Here is a 26,301-nt window from a genome sequence, read left to right as displayed (position 1 = left end):
ACACTATAAAAAAGCTATTATCACAGAGCTATTTTGAAGCAGAAAAGCTGAAATAGCATTTAACACTTGGCAATTTTTTATTTTTTACAATGCATCATAAAATATAACTTCCGAATACAATACACTTAGAAGCATCATGAATAAATGCAATGGCAATTTCTGTGAACGTTATCATTAAGTATAAATTTAAATCATTTTCCCTCCAAAAGCCTTTTAATCTTCAGTTGTTTGGAGCTACTCTAGGAATCTTTCCCTTTGTGAATGATGTCATCGTCAGAGGCTTCCATTCCTCTGTGATGTCATGACGACAGAGTGACATCACAGGGGAAGCGGCGGCTAATCCGAGGACATACGTGTGCAATGCTCAATAATCCTGGGATTCTGGAGGCTTCAGGACAGGCACCTCCTCAAAGGAAGAACACCACAACGCTGGGTTTCTATAGATAGCACCGCTCTAGGAATGAGCGTCTTACAGCGGGAAAAACATGTGCTTTCATTTGAACATGAGCAAGAGTTATTAAAGAGAGAACGGACTTGAAGCTAATGTTACCAGCCAGTATCTGTACATGGATAGTTGATAACCAACACTGATATGAGGTTAACAACATTTCTTTGAAGTTATTCACACTTTTTTAAACGCAATTGAGCTTTTTAATTGCAATTTTCATAAATTTCTCTGCAGCACATTGTTAAATAAAACTGATGCAAAACATTTCAGTTTCTCAAAATAAACTGATTTTGTATTTTATAAAAATGTATTTTATTTCGAATGGATGCCAAAACTACATTTCTAATTTTCATTTAGTTGAAGTCAAAGTACTAAATAATACAAAAACACAGCAAAATTACTGAAACATTAAATATAAAATAACATTTTAAGACAGAAAAAAAAAGTTTTAAAAATAGCTATAGAATATTAATGCTATGCGAAACGGTTTAAGAAAATAAATAAATAAAGTATAACCTGAAAGCACTGCAAGTTGCTTTGGATAAAAGCGTCTGCTCAATGAATTAATTTAATGTAAATGATGATTTGGAGTCAAGTAATGCATAGAGTGAAAATGAGGGTAAAATCTCTCGTACCTTGTCCAGGAAGCAGAGCTTGTCCTTCGTCTTGGCGTCCAGAATCTCCACCTCGAAAAAGACCACAGCTTTCTTAGTCTTTTTAGCAGGTTTGCGTTTGGCAGGGGTGGGGGGTCCGGGCAGGAGTGACACGGCTCCGTTCTGAGCCTTTTTGGGCTGTGTGGCCTCTAAAGCCAAGGTGTCCATATTGTCTGTTTAATTTGTCCACTTTCTCTGAGTCTTTCACTTCTTTCCTCTCTTACTCCCTCTCACCTCCAAAAACGAGTGTGGGACGGGAGCTTAAATGTCAGCTGTGGAAATAAATCTCTCTGTCTGTGCCCCCACCCCTCTCTCTCTCTTTCTTTGACTCGACCCTCCCATGTCTGTGTTGTCCCCCTCTTGTTATTCATCAACACATATGTCCCCGGACCCCCTAAAAACTCATGTAAACAAATCGACAAAACTGGTATCTCATTCTCTCACTCACATTAACTTTATTCTCTTTTTTTCGATTTTACTTCTGAACCTCCAGAGGAAACAGGACCCCTCACCAGTCATCCCAGTATGTGCTAATTATAGCTCGCCCCAACACACACACACACACACACACACACACACACACACACACACACACGTGTAACAGAGTCCAGCCATCTCCTCATGTAGAGACAACCAATATTTACACAAACCCAACAACATCACACACAGAGTGACTTTATGTAAAAATTATTCTCCAAAAAAATTATAATAATAATTACCCGGGAGCATATACATACACACACACATACATACACATAAATATATATATATATATATATACAAACACACATACATACATATTATAATATATATATATATATATATATGTATGTGTGTGTGTGTGTGTGTGTGTGTGTGTGTGTGTGTGTGTGTTTATCGGCAAAAACAGATAATTTTGTGTTAGTTTGCTGCATTTTTTTTTTTACTAATCCAAATAACTTAATTGCAGTTTTACTGAATGGAATAAAAACATGATTAAAATTGTTAAATAGAATAATAAACAAATAATGAAATATATCAATTAGGCCATTTCATGACAAATGACCAAATCGTCCATCATTAATATTTGCAATCTCGGTAGCGCGTGCTGTTTTAAGGGGGAGAGAGATTATTAATAACTTAGAAAGGCAGGCACGAGCGGATGATACTGGAGGAAATAAATACCCACTGCCAATGAGAGAAACTCCAACCAAGAGAACTGGGTGGAATCACTGATATATCTATAATATAGATCAGTGGGTGGAATACATTGACAGGATCCCTGTGTAACTCCTGTTTGTCTGAAGAAGCGCGTGAGTTCACTTCGCTAGTAGTAGACATGTATATATTTTAATTATTATGCGTAATTACGTCGGTTTTTGTATCTTTCTCGGTTCATTTCTTAATCTATTAGTTACTTTACTGCTCTGAATTACACCCGAAATATCCTAAAATCTCTTTGCGCCCTCTCGTGATCATCACAAACACAGCTCATGTCAGTCTTATCAACGCGACTTTGACCGAACCTGTTCCACATGTTCAGCAAGCCAAGAGAGTTGCATCACCGTGTACAATGTCTTTAAAAACTACTCATATTCATTTAGCCATTCGTTTCATATCCACTGGCCAGATTATATGTGCAATAACAGTTTTAAACACAGAAGCATCCACTACTTCCGGGTTTATGGAGAGCAGAGCTGTGATTTAATTCTCTACAATCAAAGACACCCACAGTCAGAAAACATAACTTAATGGTGCTTAGGCTTGAATGAATGAGTCAGTCAAGTGCACATGAGGTTCCCATTCAAAATAAATCTCGTTTGTGAAATGCCGTTGATTTTTAGACTTCCCTCGAGGACGCATTATGTCGCAAGCGAGATTCCTATTGCACATACTGTGTTGTAATCTGGGCCATGGGTTGTTTGAGACTCTGGATCGAGGCAGGCTTCAAGCTCTTTATAATCTGTCATCTAACGCGTTTCTTGTTTTATTCGTTATTCTTCCTCTCAGGCCGAGTGCTGTCACACTGTGGCGCGTTTCTCTCATCTTCAGCCTCAGTCGTGTCATTATAACGCATGCAGTTCATTCATTTCCATACAGCACGATCACTTCTCGATCTGAAGCGCATCAGGAAAAGCGTCTCTGAACGCTTATGCGATTTGATGAAATCTGAAAAACCAGTAACAATGTCTTACCTCGTAATGCTTCATTGTTGCAGTTTGAATGGCTTATCCAGGTCAGGTGAGAGACGAGCGCGAGGCCCAATCAAGAAGAGCGGAAGACAGACAGAGATCTGCGCTCGAGCGCGTCATTGGGTGAGACCCATCAGAGACGACTTATAACCAACCAATCAGAGACTGATTAGAACCAAGATGCGTTAAATAAACACCACGAGCGCCACCTAGTGTTGATGCGGCAGAAAACACTCGATTGTTCTAAACAACGCTTGTGTGTGGTGGAAATGATGACAGCAGCAATGTGAGCACAACGATTCTTTGTTATAAAACAGTTATACAGTTGTATGCATAGTGTATATATATATATATATATATATATATATATATATATATATATATATATATATATATATATATATATACTTAGTTGTCCATAGCAAACTGAAAATGTGTTTGAATCACTGATCTCTATTATAGATCGGTTGTTTGAATCCATATATACACACACTCACAAATTGTCTTGATGAGGGACAAGACAAAACAGAGGCTCAGAAACATATAATTAAGTTATAAAGTTTTACAAATACAATTAGTATTCGGCAAATTAACTTGATATCAAACCTTTTAGGGGTAAAAAAAAAAAGTAAGTTAAATACGCACAAAGAAAGTTTTAAATCTATTATAACATATCATACATGTATCGAGTAATAAGTAGCTAAATAAATAAATTTAATGGACAAAAAAAGTATGCACTAAAAGAATCGACCATCTGTCTTTGGATAGAGACGGTCACGCGCTCAGAGCTGTAATGGCTATTTAAATGAGAAGCGTCCGTTATGACGTCACGCAAACACGTTTATTACCGTTTTTTAATTTATTATTATTATTGTTATTTTTTAAGTTACGTGTTGAATTGACCGTTTCTATCCAGCAGCAGCTCTACGGGTGGAGCAACAGCAGCAGCACATCCACGTGGCTCGAGTGTGAAAAACAGCCAGCGACTTTGAGAAACTTCTCGATCTTTCCTCGCCGTTTCAAATAGGGCGGAACCACAGCCACACAGGGGCACAGAGAACACCTCAGGTGGACGGGACAACAGCTCTCCGATGAAATCAGCCCACGAGCTGTTAGAAAAGATTTGTTTAGAGTTGTTGTGAACTGAACTAGACGGATAAACAACCGCCTCGACGCAAGCAGGACTTTCTCTGAGCCCGCTGTTTGTCTTCTGAAGATTATCGACCAGAAAAGAAACTCTCAATGGTGAAGATGGGGAAGGATTATTACAGTGTGCTGGGGATCCAGAAAGGCGCATCTGACGACGAGATCAAGAAAGCGTACCGCAAACAAGCGCTCAAGTACCATCCGGACAAAAACAAGTCTCCCGGCGCCGAGGACAAGTTCAAGGAGATCGCGGAGGCGTACGACGTGCTGAGCGACCCGAAGAAGAAAGACGTTTACGACCGATTCGGTGAAGAAGGTGAGTAAAATGATGCAAGCGTGTGTGTCACTTGTGCTTCTAACTCTATAAAGCGTTGACATGTCTGATGACACAGATTAGACATTTTTAGCAATTTGTGTCAAATCATATAACAGTTCACATCTTAAACTGTCGTGTCCGTCTGTGTTCAGAGATTATCCGACTATAGATTATATGAGTTTACTGACTGGATTAGGATTTTTTTTTTCTGTATGAGATTTTGTATAACGTACACGATATTGAATATAATAGATAACTGTAGTTTATTCTCGATTGAGCGAAAACCATAAGTGAAACTACTGTAATGTTAATAAGTCTGTACATTACTGTAAATAGAAACGATTGTCATGCTGCTTTCTGATTGGCTGCCTCACTGGGGCTTTGTGGAAGCGCGCTCTTGCTGGAATATTCTGATGGTCACGTGGTAGAAAGAGGCGGAGCGTCTGCGTGCTGTCAGCAGTTCTGTGTGTTTAGTGCCAGCTCGCCCTTGGGTTGAGTCCCATTCTAGAAATTTGGACGCAACCCTAGACTTGTATCTTTTCCAAGAAGAAAATGTAGGGGAGAACAGGATACAACCTAACACTTTTACTTTCTCAGTTTGTGTAAATCCTTATCCTCAGTAATTCCACACCTGTCTACTACAAATATGTCGATTTGTTGCAAAAATACGGTGTATAATTATTATTATTATTTTTTTTTTTACTTTACCCTCAACAAGTGTAATTGAAATGTGACATGCCCTGTAAGTGGGGTACATCTTAGACGCAAGCATTTGTAACATGACCATATGACACCTTATAATGTTATCGTAGCTAATCAAAAAAAAAAAAAAAGATTAAAATAATTTGGCTTTGAAATAAAATTATGAATTAAAAAAAATAACTGATGTGTAACAGATTGGAAAATTAAAATAATAGCAGATTTATTGCATTTTAAATGAATCCAAAAATAAAATGAGATGAAAAATTCACTTAAGACAGACGTTTCCTTTTACTTTGGTAAAACAAATGATCAGTGATATCTTCAAAAGGTTATTATTTTTAAAATTTGGAACACTTTTTGCTCTATATAGTGTTGATTTTGCAACCAGTAAATGTCATAAATTCTGTTATGTGACCTCTGTGTTTGTCATACACAGGACTGAAGGGAGGCGTCCCCGGCGGTGGAGGTGCTGGCGGTAATTTCACCTACACTTTCCAAGGCGATCCTCATGCAATGTTTTCTGAGTTTTTTGGAGGACAGAACCCTTTCGAACACTTTTTCGGACGCAATGGTGGCATGGATGAGGATATGGAAACCGATGACCCGTTTGCCAGTTTTGGCATGGGTGGCATGGGCGGTTTCCCCCGCTCCTTTAACACACGCAGTCACGGCGGGAGACTGGAGAAAAAACAGGACCCTCCGGTGACCCACGACCTGAGGGTCAGTCTAGATGAAGTGTTCACTGGCTGCACCAAGAAGATGAAGATCTCACGCAAACGCCTGAACCCCGACGGAAGAACAACGCGAACTGAGGACAAGATTCTTACCGTGGAGGTGAAGAAAGGCTGGAAGGAAGGGACCAAGATAACTTTCCCCAGGGAAGGTGATGAGACGCCAACAAACATCCCTGCAGACATAGTGTTTGTGGTGAAAGATAAACCACATCCCGTGTACAAACGAGACGGATCAGATGTTATATATCCTGCAAAAATTACACTCAAAGAGGTAAGACAGGGATTTTAAGGTTTCTTAATCTAAATTTGTTATCTCTTTGCATCTTTCTAATCCCTTTTTTTTTCTCTACTTTCTCAGGCACTTTGTGGTTGCGCAATCAACGTCCCAACACTGGATGGTCGCAAAATTAAGTTGACCACTCAGGAAATAATTCGTCCTGGGATGAAACGGCGTGTCACTGGGGAGGGTCTCCCTCTTCCGAAATCCCCAGAGCGCCGCGGGGACTTGGTTGTTGAATACGAGGTCATGTTTCCTGAAAGGTTGAGTCAGAGTGCCAAAGACACTATCGCAAATGTTTTGCCGTCTCCTTGAGCTGCCTATGTATTACAACGCTGGAGCCATTGCTATTGGGGATTTTTGGTTTCATAGCATTTAAAGATGAAAATTTGAGCTCAGCCCAATAAGCTGCCCATTTGCTGCTGCAAAACAAAACTGTTATTCTATAACATACTGCCACTGAGAGACTATCTGAACCGAAACATAGCTGGACTGAACTGGTTTATCTATCGGTGTCATGAACTCATGTTTCCTTTGGGTCTAGTCCAGCACAAAGTCTCCAGCTGTGGGCTCTGGGCCAGTGTTTGGTTGTGCACTACACATGTCTAAGTTTACATTGTTGACTTGTTCCAGAGATGGACAGTAGAGGATGTTGTGATGTTTGGGGATACATGTGGCTTCTTTTCTAACGTGATCCCTCAGGAAAGGCTTTCTGTGAAAGCTGCCTGTAATTGTTCTTCCATTAGAGTCTAATATAGACGTTTAGTAACGTCATAAAGTCATTCACAATGAAGTGGTGGCCCAAAGTGATCCCTGCTTGGATCATCCCTCATCTAAGTAATCACCTGGACAGCAGTTTTACAGAAGAAATTAGATTTTTTTTTTTTTTTTTATAAATGTAAAAAGGAGTACTCATGTCAGACATTGGACTGTTTTTCTGTTACTTAACTGATGTTATGAATTGTTTTGACGTTTGTCTCTGTGAAAGTGAATTTGTTGCTTCACATTGTTGATATTAAACTGTATGTGGGACACCCAGTTTTTTTTTTTTTCTATTCTATAACTCTTCTCATTTTCTCTTTTAAATCTTGCATAAAAGCAGTAGCTGAACTTGGTTTTGTGTGATACTGTGGTGCCAAATATTTTTTTTTAAATAAAGGGTATAAATTGATTGCTTAACAGAACATAAGAAAAACGGTTACATTTACATTTTTTTTTTTCAATAATAAAAACATTACATTCTTTAACTTGCTATAATATTATTTCAAGTATTCAGGGCTCTAAAACAATAATAACAGACCCTTCACCAAAACATTAAGTATGGATCATTTTATAGGTTAATATCAGAGAAATGACACTTGTAAAATGAAAAAGAAAAAAAAAGTAGTGAAATTTATATTTGAGACTAATATAACATCTGAATAATGATGAATCACTTTTATAATAATGGCACTTCACTAATTTCCTGAACACAATGCTGTAGTTCTCAGTGTTTTTTGTGTCCACAGAAAAGTCGTCTGAAGAACTTCCTGTACTGCTGCCTGACCTGGACAAAAATGAGACGTGATTCAATTTTAACATTGGTTAAAAATCAGAACATATCCAGGTTCACAACAACAACAACAAAAAAGGTGCTGTATTAAACTTAAAAGGTGCTCTAAGCAAGTTGAGTGTTTTTAGTGTCAGACCGAGTCCCAAAACACACTTGCAGCCAATCAGCAGTAAGGGGCGTGTCTTGTAGGAACGCTCAATTTGAGTGAACAGCAAGGATATAGGGCTTGGGCGCCGCGTTGCATTCTGGGACGTGGCGGCCATGTTGATGGCCTGGCGAATGTAAACATACAGCAAGTCGAACGAGAAGAAGCAGAGTTGGGAGAAAAAAAAGATGTTAAAATCGCGAAAATGTTGTGGGATTTATAGGGATATGCTAGGGGTATCCCTGTAGAAGGATGTTAGGGACCGGTATGTGGACAAAATCAGCACGGTTAACGGTTTGGATCCATATGGAGCACCGACGATGACTTGCTGCCACACTTTTGCATTACAGATATCTTCGGCCCTCTTGTTTGTTTTGGGAGCGCCTACACTTCAGAAGCTACAAGTCATTGGAGTCTCATGTGCGGTTCAAAAATGGATGGGTTCAGGAGCTGCAGATCATAAAGCCGACAAACAGCATACAGTAATACAGTATTCTGGACAAAGGTAAGCTGCGCTCCACGTAACGTTGATTCGTTAGTTCTAACAACGATTCACACATGTACTTTTAACTATGTGTTTCAAAAGTGTAGTTAGTAGCTGTCAACCCTCCCGCTTTTTTTTTTTCAGAGTCCTCTCGTATTTGTGCTCTTTTCCCGCTGTCTTCCCGTTTTAATATTTTCCTGTAAAATATCCCGTTAGCCCCTCCATCAGACCTGTCAGTCTCTGTACTGTTGTCCTGTTGCTACTCCTTGCCCTTCCAGCAAAACAGATGTTTTCAAAGCATCGGATTCGTTCGCTTACTTGAAAGCAACCTTAGCATGATGTTGGGTTTTTTAAGATAGCGTGGTTGTTGGGAGGTCACGATTTCACGTCAATCTGTAAGCAAAATCACGTTAGGCAAGAGGTAGGATCTGTGTAAATGTTGGAGCAGCTTTCCAGCGGTGGAGAGAACTCAAGGAGCAGGAAGGGCTCGAATCGGATGCAGAGGTTGTGTCGTTTCTTTTTGATAGGTGAGTAACAGATTTTGTTGAGTTTGTTTGAATAAGCTTGTGTGTCATCTTCCCTTCAGTGTATGTCATTATGCCAGGATTGTGTACGTGCGAGTGGGGCGGGGATATCAAAATATGTGTGAGGTCCTGCTGGGGTACGTGCGTGTTTGTTTTGGTGCTTACAAAAAAAAAAAAAAACGTGGAAAAAATGCTTAGTGCACCTTTAACTTTTGGGAATGTTGTCATTTTGAAAATGAATAATTAATCACTGCTCTTGTGATATACTAAAACATTTTTTTTTTTTTTTTGCCAAAAGGGAAAATAAAATGCTTAGTCATTTTTCTGTAAAATAATATTGAAATAAATGTTGCACCTGTTTGTGATATATTTACCCAACTGGTTAATTTCAGAAGATGAAAAAGACTGAGTGGGTAAAGCTGATTGTTTGGTGGAGTATGTGATGTCTGACCTCATTATTGAGGACACAGTAGATCAGGAAGATGAAGGTTCCCTGCTGGGAGTTCAAGATCACGAAGATGATCTCCAGCACCTCACTGCCATTAATGAAGAAACCCAGAATCCAGGGGCAACCAAGAACCACACACTGACCCAGAGTTTTAAATGCCATTGTCCTAGGAGAAAGGAACAGAGATAATGTATCTTTATTGGCTATAATAAAAATACTATTATTATTTTACATTATTATTATTTTTTACTTGTTTTTTTTCAACTGCGAAACATCAGCGTTCAGTTTTGTGAGAGATAAGTTCAGACAGATGATGATGCAGATAAAGAGTATCACGTTTAACTGCGAAGTAGAAAAACAATAATTAATCACCATGTTATCCTTGTAATACAATTAAAAATCATGAAAATGGAACATGCTTACTGCAAGTATGATGCAAACAGGTCCCAGAAAACTCCAGATGAAGCCTTTATCTGTTTTAATCCAGCAGCTGTTTGGAAGAAGATACAGTTTGGAGTTCATGAAGGAATGATACAGTTTGAGGGGGAAAAAACTCTCTGAACTCACTGTTCGCTGCCGTAGCCTTCAGGAACCAGACCGACAGACACACACACCACAACCAGAGCAACCACATATCCAATCACACACAGGAATCCACTGCTAAGCACCTCCCTCTTCTTGGAGCTGATCTGTGATAGGTTCTTCACACAGATGAAGAGCAGCACAGCTTCAATGAACATCCACACAAAGCCGGAGAGAAAGAGGAAGTGCAGAAGGCCTGCGATCACGGCACACAGCACCTGGAGATCATGAGAGAGGGTTATGATGATTCTCAGTGAGGCTGTGTTGAGCTGTAGGGCTTCTTCATCATTCTCACCTTCTGACGCTGTATGAGATTCAAGAACTGCTGTGTGAGCAGGAACAGAAGGTGAGCCAGCAGAAGACTGATGCAGATGTTGATTCGAGCCACATTATTCACTCCAGGGCTCCACTGACAAAGGGCAAAGGTCAACAGGGCCAAACTGAAGAACACCAGCCCCACGATCACACACACCAAATTCAACAGATCCAGCAGTGGGTCACTCTGTGGAAACATGTCAAAGAACATGAGCGCCAAATCTGTGCTGTTCTTCAGTGTTCACTAGTTCACTAGAAATGTTCAGTACCTCTGGTGGGCGGCTGGTTTGCATGATGAGAGCGATTGTGGACAGATGAACACATGAACACACAGTGTGGCTGCTGTTGGTCTCTAAAACAGAACAACCATCTACAATCCACTCGCTGATATTCCAGTACACACAGGACAGAGAACCGTTGGGATCAAACTCCTGAAAAGATGAAGAAAATATTAGAAACCTGAATATTAGATGTTTCCAGATGTTGGACAAACACATTACAGTCTCTCACTCTGATGTGTCTGAAGGTGAAGTTGACTGGTTTGGTGAGTTTAGTGTTGGTGGTTTTGGGAAGAGTAGCTGAGATCACAGTGGACATCATGGTTTTAATCGTGTCATTTGATGTGTTGAAGAAGTCTGGCTTCAGTAGATTCTCCATCGTGACATAGCTCACGAAACCCACAGCAGCTGATCCTGAGTTACAGAAACAGAAATGTGATGTGTAATGTGAAATACAACAATGGAAAACTCTTCATTATTTAGTTGTACATATGTCTTGTTCTTCAATTTTTCATCTTTTATGTTGTCTATAACATTTCACATACTTGTTAAATTGTTGTTCTTGGCGATTCCAATGAGATCGATGTCCACAGAGGAATTTGTTGTTTCAAGTCGAGGGATTTTCTTTAAGGTGACATTTGGTCCAACCATGAAGATTTCTACCTCTGGTTTAAAAAACAAGGGAAACATTTCAGAAACATTTCATATAATCTGGGTTATATTTTCTTTGAACATGTTTTTAAGCATGAATATGTCACTTGACCTGCCTATGTTGACATCTTTCTAATGGGACAGAGCACAATACAAGAATATATTTTTTTTCCTGCACTCTTTTATTAAATTAGTTAATAATGATACACAATTAAATAGTTTCTGTGCTGCATTCAGCATTGTTACTTTCTGCCACTTGTGATCCACCACTGCTTTATAGACATTAAAAAGTCATGGACATCATATGTAATCTCAGTTTCATCATTAATAATAACTGTTTCTCCACTTACCTAGAGCAGCGAGAGTAAAACTGACACTGTCATTTGTGTCTGTCGGCTTCACTAATGTAGAGATGAGTTTCTCACTGGTTTGTAACACACGGTTTCCATAGGAGGCTAGTTCAGCTGGGCTTGCTGATGATAATGACTCTAAAATCTTCTCTACAGTGTTGAAGACCATATTCAAAATGTCCATCACAGTCTAATTTATTGAACAGAAAAATACAGTTACCTTACACGTAAATGTAAAGAAAGCAAACGAGACTGCACTGCTATGTCGATCATCTATTTTCTTTCGAGATTTAAATTTAATTTATCATTTTTCTCTTGAAGACTTACATTCACAGGAAGCTCTTGAACTGTGATGTTCTCGATCTGCTCAAGAAGATTTTGAAGACATTCTAGAGTAGTCTGTTCCTGAAATCATGATTGTGTAAGCAGAATTTGATGATTTTGATCAGGTTTATGTATTAATGGCAAACAAAAATTAGTTTAAGCACGAATAAAGAATAAATAGAAAGTCAAATTAATATAAAAATATCCACAATGCACATCTTAGTTCACTGCTCTCTGCACTATAATTGATAGAAGCTCTAAACTCAAAAACCTCAGTTTCAGAAACTCAACTTACAGTGCATCCTTCCTGCAGCGTTATATTTATACCTGCAATGAAAGAAATCAGCATGAAGACAATAATACATTAAACCTAGCAAATATATATATATATATATATATATACAGTCTTGTTCAAAATAATAGCAGTACAATGTGACTAACCAGAATAATCAAGGTTTTTCGTATATTTTTTTATTGCTACGTGGCAAACAAGTTACCAGTAGGTTCAGTAGATTCTCAGAAAACTAATGAGACCCAGCATTCATGATATGCACGCTCTTAAGGCTGTGAAATTGGGCAATTAGTTGAATTAGTTGAAAGGGGTGTGTTCAAAAAAATAGCAGTGTGGCATTCAATCACTGAGGTCATCAATTTTGTGAAGAAACAGGTGTGAATCAGGTGGCCCCTATTTAAGGATGAAGCCAACACTTGTTGAACATGCATTTGAAAGCTGAGGAAAATGGGTCGTTCAAGACATTGTTCAGAAGAACAGCGTACTTTGATTAAAAAGTTGATTAGAGAGGGGAAAACCTATAAAGAGGTGCAAAAAATGATAGGCTGTTCAGCTAAAATGATCTCCAATGCCTTAAAATGGAGAGCAAAACCAGAGAGACGTGGAAGAAAACGGAAGACAACCATCAAAATGGATAGAAGAATAACCAGAATGGCAAAGGCTCAGCCAATGATCACCTCCAGGATGATCAAAGACAGTCTGGAGTTACCTGTAAGTACTGTGACAGTTAGAAGACGTCTGTGTGAAGCTAATCTATTTTCAAGAATCCCCTGCAAAGTCCCTCTGTTAAAAAAAAGGCATGTGCAGAAGAGGTTACAATTTGCCAAAGAACACATCAACTGGCCTAAAGAGAAATGGAGGAACATTTTGTGGACTGATGAGAGTAAAATTGTTCTTTTTGGGTCCAAGGGCCACAGGCAGTTTGTGAGATGACCCCCAAACTCTGAATTCAAGCCACAGTACACAGTGAAGACAGTGAAGCATGGAGGTGCAAGCATCATGATATGGGCATGTTTCTCCTACTATGGTGTTGGGCCTATTTATCGCATACCAGGGATCATGGATCAGTTTGCATATGTTAAAATACTTGAAGAGGTCATGTTGCCCTATGCTGAAGAGGACATGCCCTTGAAATGGTTGTTTCAACAAGACAATGACCCAAAACACACTAGTAAACGGGCAAAGTCTTGGTTCCAAACCAACAAAATTAATGTTATGGAGTGGCCAGCCCAATCTCCAGACCTTAATCCAATTGAGAACTTGTGGGGTGATATCAAAAATGCTGTTTCTGAAGCAAAACCAAGAAATGTGAATGAATTGTGGAATGTTGTTAAAGAATCATGGAGTGGAATAACAGCTGAGAGGTGCCACAAGTTGGTTGACTCCATGCCACACAGATGTCAAGCAGTTTTAAAAAACTGTGGTCATACAACTAAATATTAGTTTAGTGATTCACAGGATTGCTAAATCCCAGAAAAAAAAAATGTTTGTACAAAATAGTTTTGAGTTTGTACAGTCAAAGGTAGACACTGCTATTTTTTTGAACACACCCCTTTCAACTAATTGCCCAATTGCACAGCCTTAAGAGCGTGCATATCATGAATGCTGGGTCTCATTTGTTTTCTGAGAATCTACTGAACCTACTGGTAACTTGTTTGCCACGTAGCAATAAAAAATATACTAAAAACCTTGATTATTCTGGTTAGTCACATTGTACTGCTATTATTTTGAACAAGACTGTATATATATATATATATATATATATATATATATATATATATATATATATATATATATATATAATACAAAATAAATAATGAATAAATAAACAGAATTATTATTATCAGAACAGTTATTTCAGGAAGAATCCATATGTTCATCTTTTATAATATAACTCTACATTTTAATTTCTGTTAAATTCTACAGATCTACAACCATTCAGTTGAAACACAATCAACAGAGGAAACATCAGGCTACATTACCAGTCTCTGGAGCGACTGTTGTGTGAGCTAGAAAAAAAAAGAGTTATGAATATTAAGGAATCACCAATCACACAAATAATAAAGGGCTCCTGCATATATAATTACCTGCACAGTATGCAGAACATTTAGTTGGACTAACTAGCTCATAGACATAATAATTGCCTGGACAGGCTTTGACTTTAATGGGGTAAGACCCGTAATAGCAGCAGTAACTTTTCCAGTGACCACAGACATCTCGAGTGACAACTCCATCTTGAACTGTTGGGTGTCCACCACGAATCCACAGTGGGATATTAGTATCACAGCTGTACTGAGCAACACATGTGTCTGGGATGTGAGCGCTCAGACCGTTAATAAAGAGACGATACCAGCCTCTCCAGGTGACTGACTGGTCACACTTTTGGGAGTTTGATAGCTGACTGCTGTTGGCTCTCCATGGATCGTCCAGCACAGTGTAGTTGTAGCAGGGGTCAACAGTGGGGTAAGCTGTTATGAAAACATTAAACAAACGTGTTGCTTAAAAAAAAAAAAAAATGAATTATAGCTGTTTCCCCGTAACCTCAGTGGACAAAGCTGTTGCGATTAAGAACACTACATTATTAGGTATTACATGGTTACATGGTGTTACACATTTTGAGCAGGGGCTTGTGTCCATTATTGACATTACTATCCATTACTAAACTATCCACAGTGTTGCCAAGTCCGCGGTTTCCCTGTGAAATTGGGCTACATTATCCCTGTTGTCGCAGGTTGAAGCGACCCCAATAATGTGAATTTTAGAGGGTGACCCCCCTCCCCCCTCAAAATGCAGTTAGTTTGGGTTAATTTTGAGTAGCAACTGGGAAGATTTTGTTGTGAACACCTGGCAACCCTTTCCGTCAAGCAGGTAATGTTCTTATTTCTATTTCGGACTCACCGAAAAAACATTGACATCATATAGTAAAGAGAAAATAATCACTTTATCCGATGTTTAAGTGAATAAAATAGCTGATAGCTTTACTTACTGGAGTTGCATAACTATTGACGTCTCTCTTACAGGATTTAACCCTAATTAACCCCAGGATTTAAATCTCTCTGGGTTTGAGACTTTAGTCTTTGCAACTTTAGGGATCTTATCTATGCACAAAGAGCTTGTAACACTACAAAGAGAAATAAAATGAAAGCGGAGTTCGTATTGTATTGTATCGTATTGTATTGTTCGTATTGTAAACTTATCTACATTTCTAACATTTTCATCAACTGACACAACCACGCTCACTCACACATCTATTCAGTAGTCCAGATCTGCACATTCATCAGGCCAAAAAATAAGCCAATAGAGTCACATTGTGTTACATTACCAGTTGAGATGGTTTCTGGTGGGATGGTTGTAGAGCTGCTGTTAAAGCTGCTAACATCTGAAATTTTGGTTGAATATTGATTAATGAATAGAGACACAAATATCATGAATTTGTAGAAAGAACTCATGTGAATATAATTACCTGCACAGTATGCTGAATTGTAGACAGTTGGACTAACCAACTCATAGACATAATAATTGCCTGGACAGGCTTTGACTTTAATGGGAAAAGACCCGATATGGCAGCAGTAATTTTCATAGTAACCACAGACATCTCGAGTGACAACGCCATCTTTTGCTGTTGGGTGTCCACCATGAATCCACAGTGCAATAAATGTACCACAGCTACCACGTGCAACACATGTGTCTGGGACGTGAGTGCTCAGACCATTAATGAAGAGACGATACCAGCCGCTCCAGGAGACTGAGGTGTCACTCCTGACTGAATCATGTGTATTACTGGTGGCTCTCCATGGATTGTCCAGCACAGTGTAGTTGTAGCAGGGGTCAGACAGATTAGCTGTTAAGAAAATATTTAAAAGACATCATCACGTTTCTGAAAATTGTGTTGCTATAAAATATTTTCAGAAATGCAGCTTAAGAATTAACATAATTAACAAATTATTATAGTATGGGAAACAGAACTGCCAACCTTGAGTTTAACCATAGAGCTAAAAAGGTTTGCTAAGTTTTACTGTTTTTTTTAATTGTTTTTAATCTTATTGGTGGATGGTAAATTATTAATAGCGCAGTATAGTCCCGCCCCCCATAGTTTGATGCAACGATCCAGCATAACAATTGTGAATAATATTTCATATTTTACTGTATTTTATTTTACTTTAGTCAAGTCAAGTCACCTTTATTTATATAGCGCTTTAAGCAAAATACATTGTGTCAAAGCAACTCAACAACATTCATTAGGAAAACAGTGTGTCATTAATACAAAATGACAGTTAAAGACAGTTCATCATTGAATTCAGTTATGTCATCTCTGTTCAGTTAAATAGTGTCTGTGCATTAATTTGCAATCAGGTCAACAATATCGCTATAAATGAAGTGACCCCAACTAAGCAAGCCAGAGGCGACAGCGGCAAAGAACCGAAACTCCATCGGTGACAGAATGGAGAAAAAAACCTTGGGAGAAACCAGGCTCAGTTGGGGGGCCAGTTCTCCTCTGACCAGACGAAACCAGTAGTTCAATTCCAGGCTGCAGCAAAGTCAGATTGTGCAGAAGAATCATCTGTTTCCTGTGGTCTTGTCCTGGTGGTCCTCTGAGACAAGGTCTTTACAGGGGATCTGTATCTGGGGCTCTAGTTGTCCTGGTCTCCGCTGTCTTTCAGGGATGTAGAGGTCCTTTCTAGGTGCTGATCCACCATCTGGTCTGGATACGTACTTGATCCTGGTGACTGCAGTGACCCTCTGATCTGGATACAGACTGGATCTGGAGGCTACGGTGACCTCGGAATAAGAGAGAAACAGACTAATATTAGCGTAGATGCCATTCTTCTAATGATGTAGCAAGAACACTGGGTGTTATGGGAAGTGTTCTCGGTTTACCTAATTAATGCAGCCTAAAAATCCTTTACGGATTTGGATATTAGAAGCACATGTGTTATGTGTAAGCCAGGTTAAAGAGATGGGTCTTTAATATAGATTTAAACTGCAAGAGTGTGTCTGCCTCCCGAACAATGTTAGGTAGGTTATTCCAGAGTTTAGGTGCCAAATACGAAACTTTAATGTATACATTGTACAAATGTCAGTGAGCCATATGTGTGGATTGATAAGATTATGTGTAATTGAGAAGGAGTTATAAGATGATGATTGTGTACATTACTAATCGATTATGTATACGTAGTCATGTTTCCTCATGTGTTTGTATATTTTATATAGGTGTTGTTTGACATTCATTGCTGTGAATTTATTATTGTATTTCTGTTTTTAATATAGAAAACCAAACACATTTTTAAACCCATACACAATCATAGCTGCATTGTGTACGTCAGCTGGCTTTATTAAAAACAGTAATTGGACTCATGGACTTCTGTGCATTCTTACCAATGCCTGGTGACGTTACCAACTAAACCAAACCAGTCCAAGAAACATACTTAACTTTCAGGTTGTGTTCAGGTCATTTTGACCCAGAGAGAATTTTCTTCCTCTTGAAATTTTGACTTCATCCTTTGATGCTCAAGTTATGCAAACCCCTTCTAATGAACAACATGGGTCTAAAATTACCCACATTAATTTCCTATGTTATTTCATGCATGACACGCCATTAAAAAAAAATAACATCTTTTGAAATCAGTTTATTTCAGCATTTACTATTCCCTTATCTAGGAATTCAATTATGCAAGAATATTCTAAATATATTGTTTTCAATGAACATCAATAATTATTTGAATTTTTACTTTTATTTTGCGTCACTATGTCAAGTTTATACACACGGGTAAAATAAATTACCTCAACGCAAATGTGATAAAACAAAAGAAAAAAGACAACATGTTTTTAAAATAATTATTTTAGCACTTATTAAGATTGACACATTCAGTCGACAAGCTTTGACCAGCTCATTGACGAATAGCTGTCATGCATTGGTCACACCACCCGTGTAATCAGGGTGTTGTACAGTTAACTTGGTGTAGGCCGGGGGTGACCAACGTCGATCCTGTAGAGCCAGAGTTTTGCTCCAAACTTTGATAAAAACTCACCCGCTAGTAGCTTTGTAATGACCTATAGACCTTGATTAGCTTGTTCATGTGTGTTTAATTAGGGTTGGAAATAAACTCTGAGTTTGGTTCTCCAGGAATGATGTTGGCTGCCCCTGGAATAAGTTAAATGAGGAATTTCTGGAATACTCAATGATGAAATTCATTTCTTGCAAAGATGTATAAAATAAAAAGGCAGTCGGGTCACTTTAGACCCATAGTGTGCACAAAGGGTTAATGCTATCGCATTGGGCTAAGAAAACTGGTTGTTTGTACATCAGCTCAACACACCTCTAAAAATCAAAAACAACACAGCACTATACATTACCAACTGTGATTGTCTCTTGTTGTCTTATAGAGGTAAAGACATCTGAGATAAAGGAAGAAAAGAAAGAATACTGGTTAATTAAAACATTGTAAATTGTGCAATATATATCGGAAATATTAAACTCTCTGCTTTTCAGCACATTAAAGCCACAGTTTAAGCATCTGAATGAAGTGTGTCACACATTAAGGGATTCATTTAAAGCTGTTACTCCCCAGAAAATTATCAATTACATTGTAGGATCATTAGATCTGTGCAGGTCCAAAATAAATAAATAAATGCTTATTAAGCATCTTAGTTGATTTTGGATAGAATTTAAACAGTAAAATATTCAGACCAGAAACACCTTATCAAATTAGTCATTATATTTGTTAAACTAACACATTGTGGGCCTGTTTTTGTTGCATTCACAAAAAATAAGCCACAACCAATAAAACTGATCAGACTTACACAGCATAACAAAGAAGATAGTCTGTGCTCTTGTAAAACCTGTTATAAAATATTAAGGGAGAAAAAATGGATTCAGTTGCAATGTTGAGATTGTGACATTAATAATATCAATGCAGATTATGTCATAGTTTTTAGGGCAGTGAGAACCACTTCTTCAATATACTCACCTTTATGAAAAGAAGACGCCATTGTAAATTTTGGCTGTCCAGTGTGTTTTATCTCTTTATCTAAAATAAATAAATTAATAAATAAAAATAAGAGGACATTCCCTCATTACAGATTAAAGAGGGAAAACTCTTTAAACATTTTAATTAGCAAATAAAACACTGTTTGTAGTTGAAAATAAATATGCTATATAAATAAATATTATCCGTGAGAGCAGAGCCAAAGGCTCATGGCCAGTGGTGTTCGGACCACCCACGTCCTCTCCTTGCAAGCCGTCCTGGTGCAGCGCAGGGGAGAGATTTCACTATATCGCTTTGTTTTAAACAACGGGGGTGTCCCAGGTAGCGTTGGGTATCAATTGAGTTTTAAAACGATACCGGTGTCTAAACGGTGCCTGAACCAATGCTTCTATAAAAATAAATAAATAAAAATCATAAAAAGGATAACATTAAAGAACATTAAAAAATTAAAGAGGTCCATTTGGGGAGTTATGGAACAATCACATAATCTTATTAACACTTTATCTCCTGAACTACAACTTTTATTACCAGACTTTTCAGGTCCAATCCTGTCATGCAGTCAATTTCACTGGTTGAGGTTAGGGTCAGGTGTGGGGTAGGTTTAGGGGTCAGCATAGTGTAGGAAATCAACACTGGTTTGTAGTTTTACCGTTTATTGAAATTAATTTACTTGTTATTTACCTTATAGCGACTAATAAATTGAAAGCCACACAAATATTTTATTTCCGCATTGCAAAATAGTTATAACCATAATTAAAACTAGTCATTAACAGCTAGACCTATTGATCTAAATGGTATGGGTTTGTAAAGAAGTGCCTGAAATTGTTTGTGACAGTTCACTCTCTCAATTTAAAACAAAACAAAACTGTCAACTTCGATATTAACAACTTTATATTACCTTTGTTATTAAGAATAAAACTCTAACACATTAATCCATTAAGTACACATGATGCAGTATAATTGTTTTGAAAATTATGATGATAGTTCATCATCATAATGAATACCAGAGATTAGGCTAGATGATCTGTAGATGAGGATTTCCTCACAAACAGCTAATAAAGATCAAAACTAAAAGTAATTTATAGTTGAGATATTTTTCAATAGCATCTTACCTGGTGTACGTTTTTCTTGATTTGATATTCACCCGACTACATGAAAATGTTTGCTTCAGAAATTTATATAGCATTTTTATGAATCTATATGACGTTATGCCTGAGGAAGCACATTTTGTAACCTCCTCCTGCTCAAATTAAAATTTGTATTCAAATGTATGCACAAAGTCAGAACACACACCAAGATGATTTTATATGAAACCAACACGAATACAAAGACCAGTTTGGCTCATTTCCTTTACAACAGCTCCACATCCATCTTCAATGACTTCAGCTAGAAAAGTGATCAAAAACTGGTCTTCATAAAAACACTGAACCAATTTATTTATTTATTTGGAAAACACCAGGAGAGATATCAAGATACCAAGAGTCCAAGTCTTTGCAGATGATCACATTATATGTGAATAATCTTAATTATCACTGATTTGATTTGAATGTGAATTTCACTCTGTTTATAATCCAAAGTGATCATAAGAAGACTTTGACACTATAAATTTTTTAATGCATTAAACCTTTGGACCCAGATCTTCACCTTTTACTGGAGAAAAACCTTATCATTTTATTTCCATTCTGCTCAGACTAGATAAACACAGATATGCCCACTACTTTACATCTTGCATCAAAGATGCAAATCCACCCAGGAATAGAAGAATGTTTGACGTCATCTGATCAAACATTAACCATTTATGATTTACCAGTAGTTTCTCAGTAATTGCAAAGAATCAGACAGTACTGTGTACAGTTTTTTGAAAGTAATATAAATGTTTTATCAAATTTAATACGAGAAAATTATTGGCCATCTAATCTTTTACATTTTTAAAAGTTAACATCACTGAATACTAGGTGTGTAATGGTAGACGTAGTACCAAATATTTTCGGTTCGGGTCTTTTGGTTGTACCGAACAAATACAGCATTTTTTCCCCTGGGAAATTCAAACAATAAATGGCATTTTGACAGTCTTTATTGTGGCATGACAGATCACTGTATCTGTCGCTGCTTCTGGGACGGTTCAGAAACATGCTGGTATAAACACCATTATCTTTTCTTCCTCTGTACTACTAGTTTTAATGCGAATAAACATAAATTAACATCTCATGCCTCACATTGTTAAACCTTCCCAGACAATTTTACAGTAATATATTAGCAACACTGTTGCCGTCTGGTTACTGTAGGTCAAACATCTACACTAAAACCTTGCCCTGAAAATTAAGAGTAAAATACTGGCAACACTGTTGCTAGCAATTCACTGTTAATTGTGCAGTTGTTTACTGTAGTCTAGTTTACAGTATTCTACTGTAAAAATACCATGGGCTAAATTAAAACTAATTTCATTTTTTAGGAACTGACTTCCTTAAATTAGCAAACTACTATTAAGTTTATAAACTAATATTTTTATCACAAACATTAATACATTGAACAAATTTACTTAAAGGGGGGGTGAAATGCTCATTTTCACTCAATCTCCTGTTAATCTTGAGTACCTATAGAGTAGTACTGCATCCTTCATATCTCCAAAAAGTCTTTAGTTTTATTATATTTATAAGAGAAAAATAGTCTGTGCAGATTTTTTTCTGAAAAACACGAGCCGCTGGAGGCGTGACGTGTGGGCGGAGCTAAAGAATCACGAGCGCGAGTAAGCTTTTGCGTTGAGAGCATTTGGAAGCTGTGACATTACCGTGAGGACAAAACCATCATCCAAAACAAACCATGGCTAACAGTCAGATTCAGTGTATATTTATGATCCAGAGGCTGAAACTGAACGAGAGCAGCAGCAGCAACAACTACAACAGCGTCTCTATGTGGTATGTATTGAAACTGTATATATTTGCTTATGTAACCCCTCTCTCCCGGGTCCTTTCTGACACTCCTCGCACTCGCTCCAAGCGGGGCTCGAACCCGGGTCCCCTCTAACAAGGAGGCTAAATGGCTACAGCCACTAGCATCTGTTGCTAGTGCATCTCTTTAGATCGGGGAAGTTTACCTGCACAGCACTAACTCACTGGCCTCCATTACACTTAGCGGTTTTGGAAAATGACTAAGTTCCACTTTATAGCCGCGTTTCCACCGCAGGAACTTTACCCAGGAACTAGGGACTTGGTCCGGTACTTGGTGTGTTTCCAACGCAGGAACCAGGAACTAAATAAAAGTTCCGGGTAAAAAAATGCCCCCCACAAAGTCCCTGCTGGCGAGGTGGTACTTTTTTAAAGTTCCGGAACTTTCGGGGGCGGGACTTTGGCACTACACATGCTGATTGGTTGAGTTCACGCAGCATTGGTTGAGTTCAACCACCATTTATTCGGATAAACATTTTCAAAATATTACTGTTATTGTGTCATGAAATGTAATTTTAAAAGTATTTCAGGCGAGAATGTAGTTGTTTAAAACTCAAATCTGTTGTTTATTTATAAAGACAGCGCATATTTAAAAATGTGTTTCGCCGACCTCGTAGACGGTGAGCTCCACTCGATCAGTGGGAGCTCAGACCTCATGTATCCGCAGAGAGCAGCCTCTCCTGGGATAGACCTTCTGATATGTGCCGCTGGCTCTGATGTGTCTTTAGTGGTTAATCATAAAATATAATTCAGCTGCGGGGTAAATCTAACAGGTTTTCTTTGGTCTGCATTCAATTTATCTATATGTTAAAATGAAAATAAAAAAGGCAAGTCTATATAATATTTCGTTTCATTGTAATGGCTGTATATTACACATATCCCTGAACTAAGTACATTTCTGCAGCTGTTATTATGTTTAAATGAAAACTAAAGGAGGCAGTGGTATTTAAAATCCTATTTCGTTTTATTGTAAATATACTGAGGGGAAAATTGCAGTAGCCAAAACGATCTCACGCAGCATTGGTTGAGTTCAAACACCATTTATTCGGATCATTTTCAAATATTACTGTTATTGTGTCATGAAATGTAATTTTAAAAGTATTTCAGGCGAGAAGTAGTTGTTTAAAACTCAAATCTATGGTTTATTTATAAAGACCGTGCCTATTTAAAAAATGTGTTTCGCCGATCTCTGAGACGGTGAGCTCCACTCGATCAGCGGGAGCTCAGTCCTCATGTATCCGCAGAGAGCAGCTTAACCTCGGGTAGACCTTCTGATATGTGCCGCTGGCTCCGATGTCTCTCTAGTGGTTAAACATAACATATAATTCAGCTGCGGGGTAAATCTAACAGGTTTTCTTTGGTCTGTATTCAATTTATCTATATGTTAAAATGAAAATAAAAAAGGCAAATTTATATAATATTTCGTTTCATTGTAATGGCTGCATATACACATTTCCCTGAACTAAGTACATTTCTGCAGCTGTTATTATGCTTAAATGAAAACGAAAGGAGGCAGTGGTATTTGATATCCTATTTCGTTTTATTGTAAATATACAGTAAGGAAAATTGCAGTAGCCATGACGAGCTGACTGAAGTTATCAAGTACGCTGCTGTTTATAGATTTACCGGACTTGCGTTGTCGTGGACATCACACTCCCCAGTCGAATGCACGAAGTCAGAACTAACTACCGAGGATGCACGTCCAAAATCAGTGTACTTTTTTTTTTTATTATTATTTTTTTAATCAGCAGTTTGTATTGAGAAACGCGCGCAGACCTACGTCACCAGTCTATTTGCCTAATCTTCCCGGTACTTTACACCGCGGTGGAAACGCAGAAAGCAACAGGTCTGGGGGGAAAAAAGTTCCTGGGAAAAAAAGTTCCTGGTAAAAATGTTCCGGGTAATTTCGGTGGAAACGCGGCATATGTCGTCTTTTCTTTTTCTTTAAAGGTGTACAAGAGGTTTACTTGATGTGCTTACGCGCCGATAGCTAAGTTAACAACACAGGGATATTTGAAGCAGTTTTACTCACCGCCTGCGGTTCCAACACACGATCGTGACCCTTTTTCGTTGGGACTGCATTATCCTTAAGGAATAAACGATGTGCAAATCCGGCGTCAAACTTGGCCTTGTTTGTAAAACAAGCATCTTCGAAATGCAGGGAACAAACAAAAACACTTGCACAACTCCGTTGATGCTCTGTAAAAATAAACTCCGTCCACTGGTCCATTGATGTTTTTTTTTTTTTGGTAATCTGTGCAGGGTTGTCTTGCCCTCGCAACCAAAAACACACTTCTTTTGTGACATTTCGCTCTCGCTCTGATCAGTGAAGTCTGTTGTGCTCTCAGTGCTCTGCTATACGGGAGCGCGCGCTCTTCCGGCAGAAGTGCCTTAGGACCCATATAAGGAAATCCCGCTCCATCTAACGTCACACAGACCCATACTCGAAAAAAAAACTTTCCGAAACTTGTGACAAACCGGAAGGAGTATTTTTGGAACAAAAATACTCCTTCAAACATACAACTTAATTTTTGAAACTTTGTCCATGTTTAGCATGGGAATCCAACTCTTTAACAGTGTAAAAAACTCAGTGTGTATGAAATAGCATTTCACCCCCCCCCCCCCCCCCTTTAAGTCAACTTAGAAATAATAAATCTTAAAGCAGAAATAACTGAATGAAACACGATCATTCAAATATAAAAACTGTTTTTCTTGAAGACAACAGAAAGATACTTAATTTCAGCATTTACTCTCCTTTTATTGAGTTCAAATCGCTGTTAGGTTTCACAGTGCATTGTTGCCTTTACTTGCCTTTACAACAGTGTTGCAAGTGTATTACTGTTTTACAGTGTGTTTGCCATAAAACTCATTTACAGTTTATTACTTTGTGGTTGCATCTTCTGATTGTACGTTTAACCCTTTCAACGCTGCAGGAAAACCCCGTAGTCTCCACATACAAAGAGAAAAAGTAACAGTCATGGTGATTGCATTTTAAATCTAAGTAATGCATATAAAATGTTTTAACTCAAGTTCTATTTGTCACACAAAGACCAGCATATTAATCTCAACAATGGCGGTCTTTAGTTGGACTCTTGACCCGTGACTTTTTGACATTAGCTTTTTTTTGGGTGCTGTAACTGAGATATTACAGCTAGAGAAGCCAAGAGACAAGTTGATTGAGTGGTGTTGGTTATGTTTTTATGTTTGAGTTAGATTTAAATGGATTACATCAGCCTTGTGATTCTACAGTATAAGACATATCATTTTATGTATAACCTAAAAGATTTTTATATACACTTTTAATTGTTCAGATTAAAAAAAAAAGTGGAGACAGAAGAGAAGAAGGCACACGGTGACATCAAGAAACAGCGTATGAATCTCAGTAACAATGACTAACAGCTTATTCAGATAAAGATTATTTTTTTCTTTGACCAGAGTAGCTTTTTAAAAATGTCTGATTACGCTGAAAATTCCAGATTTATATTGTACAATCACAGAATGGCTATAATGGATAAGATAACTATATATAATGTTAAAAAGTCAAGGGCCCAGAGCCCAACTAAACATTGACCACTGTAATGGTAACCTAAAATTTCTTCCTTCAATGATTCTGTTTGTTAATATCTGGTGTCTTCAATAAATTATTTAACATAGAAACTAGTTGACAATACAGATGCCATCAGTTTTCTTATGAATTATTTGTCACTGAGTCTGTGTTGCTGATGCAAAGTAGGCCTTTCCTTACTAAACACCAAGTAACTAAACTAGGATACATTTATGAGACATCCACTTATGAGAATTATACTTACTAATCTAAAACCATGGTTGATTTTCATGAGGGCAATGTTGTCAAAACAAAACTCAAGATGCAATAGACCTTGTAGCTCTGCCCCTTTTCAGCGGTGTTCATTTTCTCCTGTCTCCCATTTGTATTTACACAGCCCAAAAATAAGTTTGTACAAATTTCCCTGGTCTACT

General features: G+C 37.9%; 3 protein-coding genes across 4 annotated transcripts in view; 1 reads left to right on the top strand and 2 right to left on the bottom strand.

The window, feature by feature from the left end:
- Positions 1–3,383, bottom strand: part of LOC113097128 (very-long-chain enoyl-CoA reductase) — a 9,439-nt gene extending 6,056 nt beyond the window's left edge. The window contains exons 1-2 of one of the 2 annotated variants that reach the window (XM_026262330.1): positions 3,276–3,383; positions 1,084–1,134 (exon numbers count right to left, since the gene is read on the bottom strand). In XM_026262330.1, coding sequence (XP_026118115.1) covers positions 1,084–1,134; positions 3,276–3,290 — 66 coding nt within the window. In that variant the 5' untranslated portion in view covers positions 3,291–3,383. Of the gene's footprint in view, positions 1–1,083; positions 1,270–3,275 lie in introns of those variants that run through there. The other variant, XM_026262329.1, reaches the window with a different exon arrangement.
- Positions 3,384–4,199: 816 nt separating this feature from the next.
- LOC113097129 (dnaJ homolog subfamily B member 1-like) lies at positions 4,200–7,485 on the top strand. The gene is made up of 3 exons (XM_026262331.1): positions 4,200–4,734; positions 5,873–6,441; positions 6,529–7,485. Exons 1-3 carry the CDS (start codon positions 4,515–4,517, stop codon positions 6,760–6,762), a joined length of 1,023 nt encoding a protein of 340 aa, XP_026118116.1. The 5' UTR covers positions 4,200–4,514; the 3' UTR covers positions 6,763–7,485.
- A 381-nt stretch (positions 7,486–7,866) lies between these two features.
- Positions 7,867–19,382, bottom strand: LOC113097123 (adhesion G protein-coupled receptor E3-like). The gene is made up of 16 exons (XM_026262323.1): positions 19,361–19,382; positions 16,054–16,233; positions 15,715–15,771; positions 14,678–14,860; positions 12,396–12,427; positions 12,104–12,181; positions 11,777–11,966; positions 11,321–11,440; positions 11,008–11,183; positions 10,767–10,928; positions 10,478–10,684; positions 10,168–10,400; positions 10,024–10,090; positions 9,851–9,942; positions 9,604–9,766; positions 7,867–7,993 (listed from the first exon to the last, which is right to left on the bottom strand). Exons 1-16 carry the CDS (start codon positions 19,380–19,382, stop codon positions 7,934–7,936), a joined length of 2,022 nt encoding a protein of 673 aa, XP_026118108.1. The 3' UTR covers positions 7,867–7,933.
- Positions 19,383–26,301: the final 6,919 nt, after the last annotated feature.

Source organism: Carassius auratus, unplaced genomic scaffold (assembly GCF_003368295.1).
Source record: "Carassius auratus strain Wakin unplaced genomic scaffold, ASM336829v1 scaf_tig00216111, whole genome shotgun sequence".
NCBI lineage: Eukaryota > Metazoa > Chordata > Actinopteri > Cypriniformes > Cyprinidae > Carassius > Carassius auratus.
This window is presented reverse-complemented; position numbering and strand designations above follow the sequence as displayed.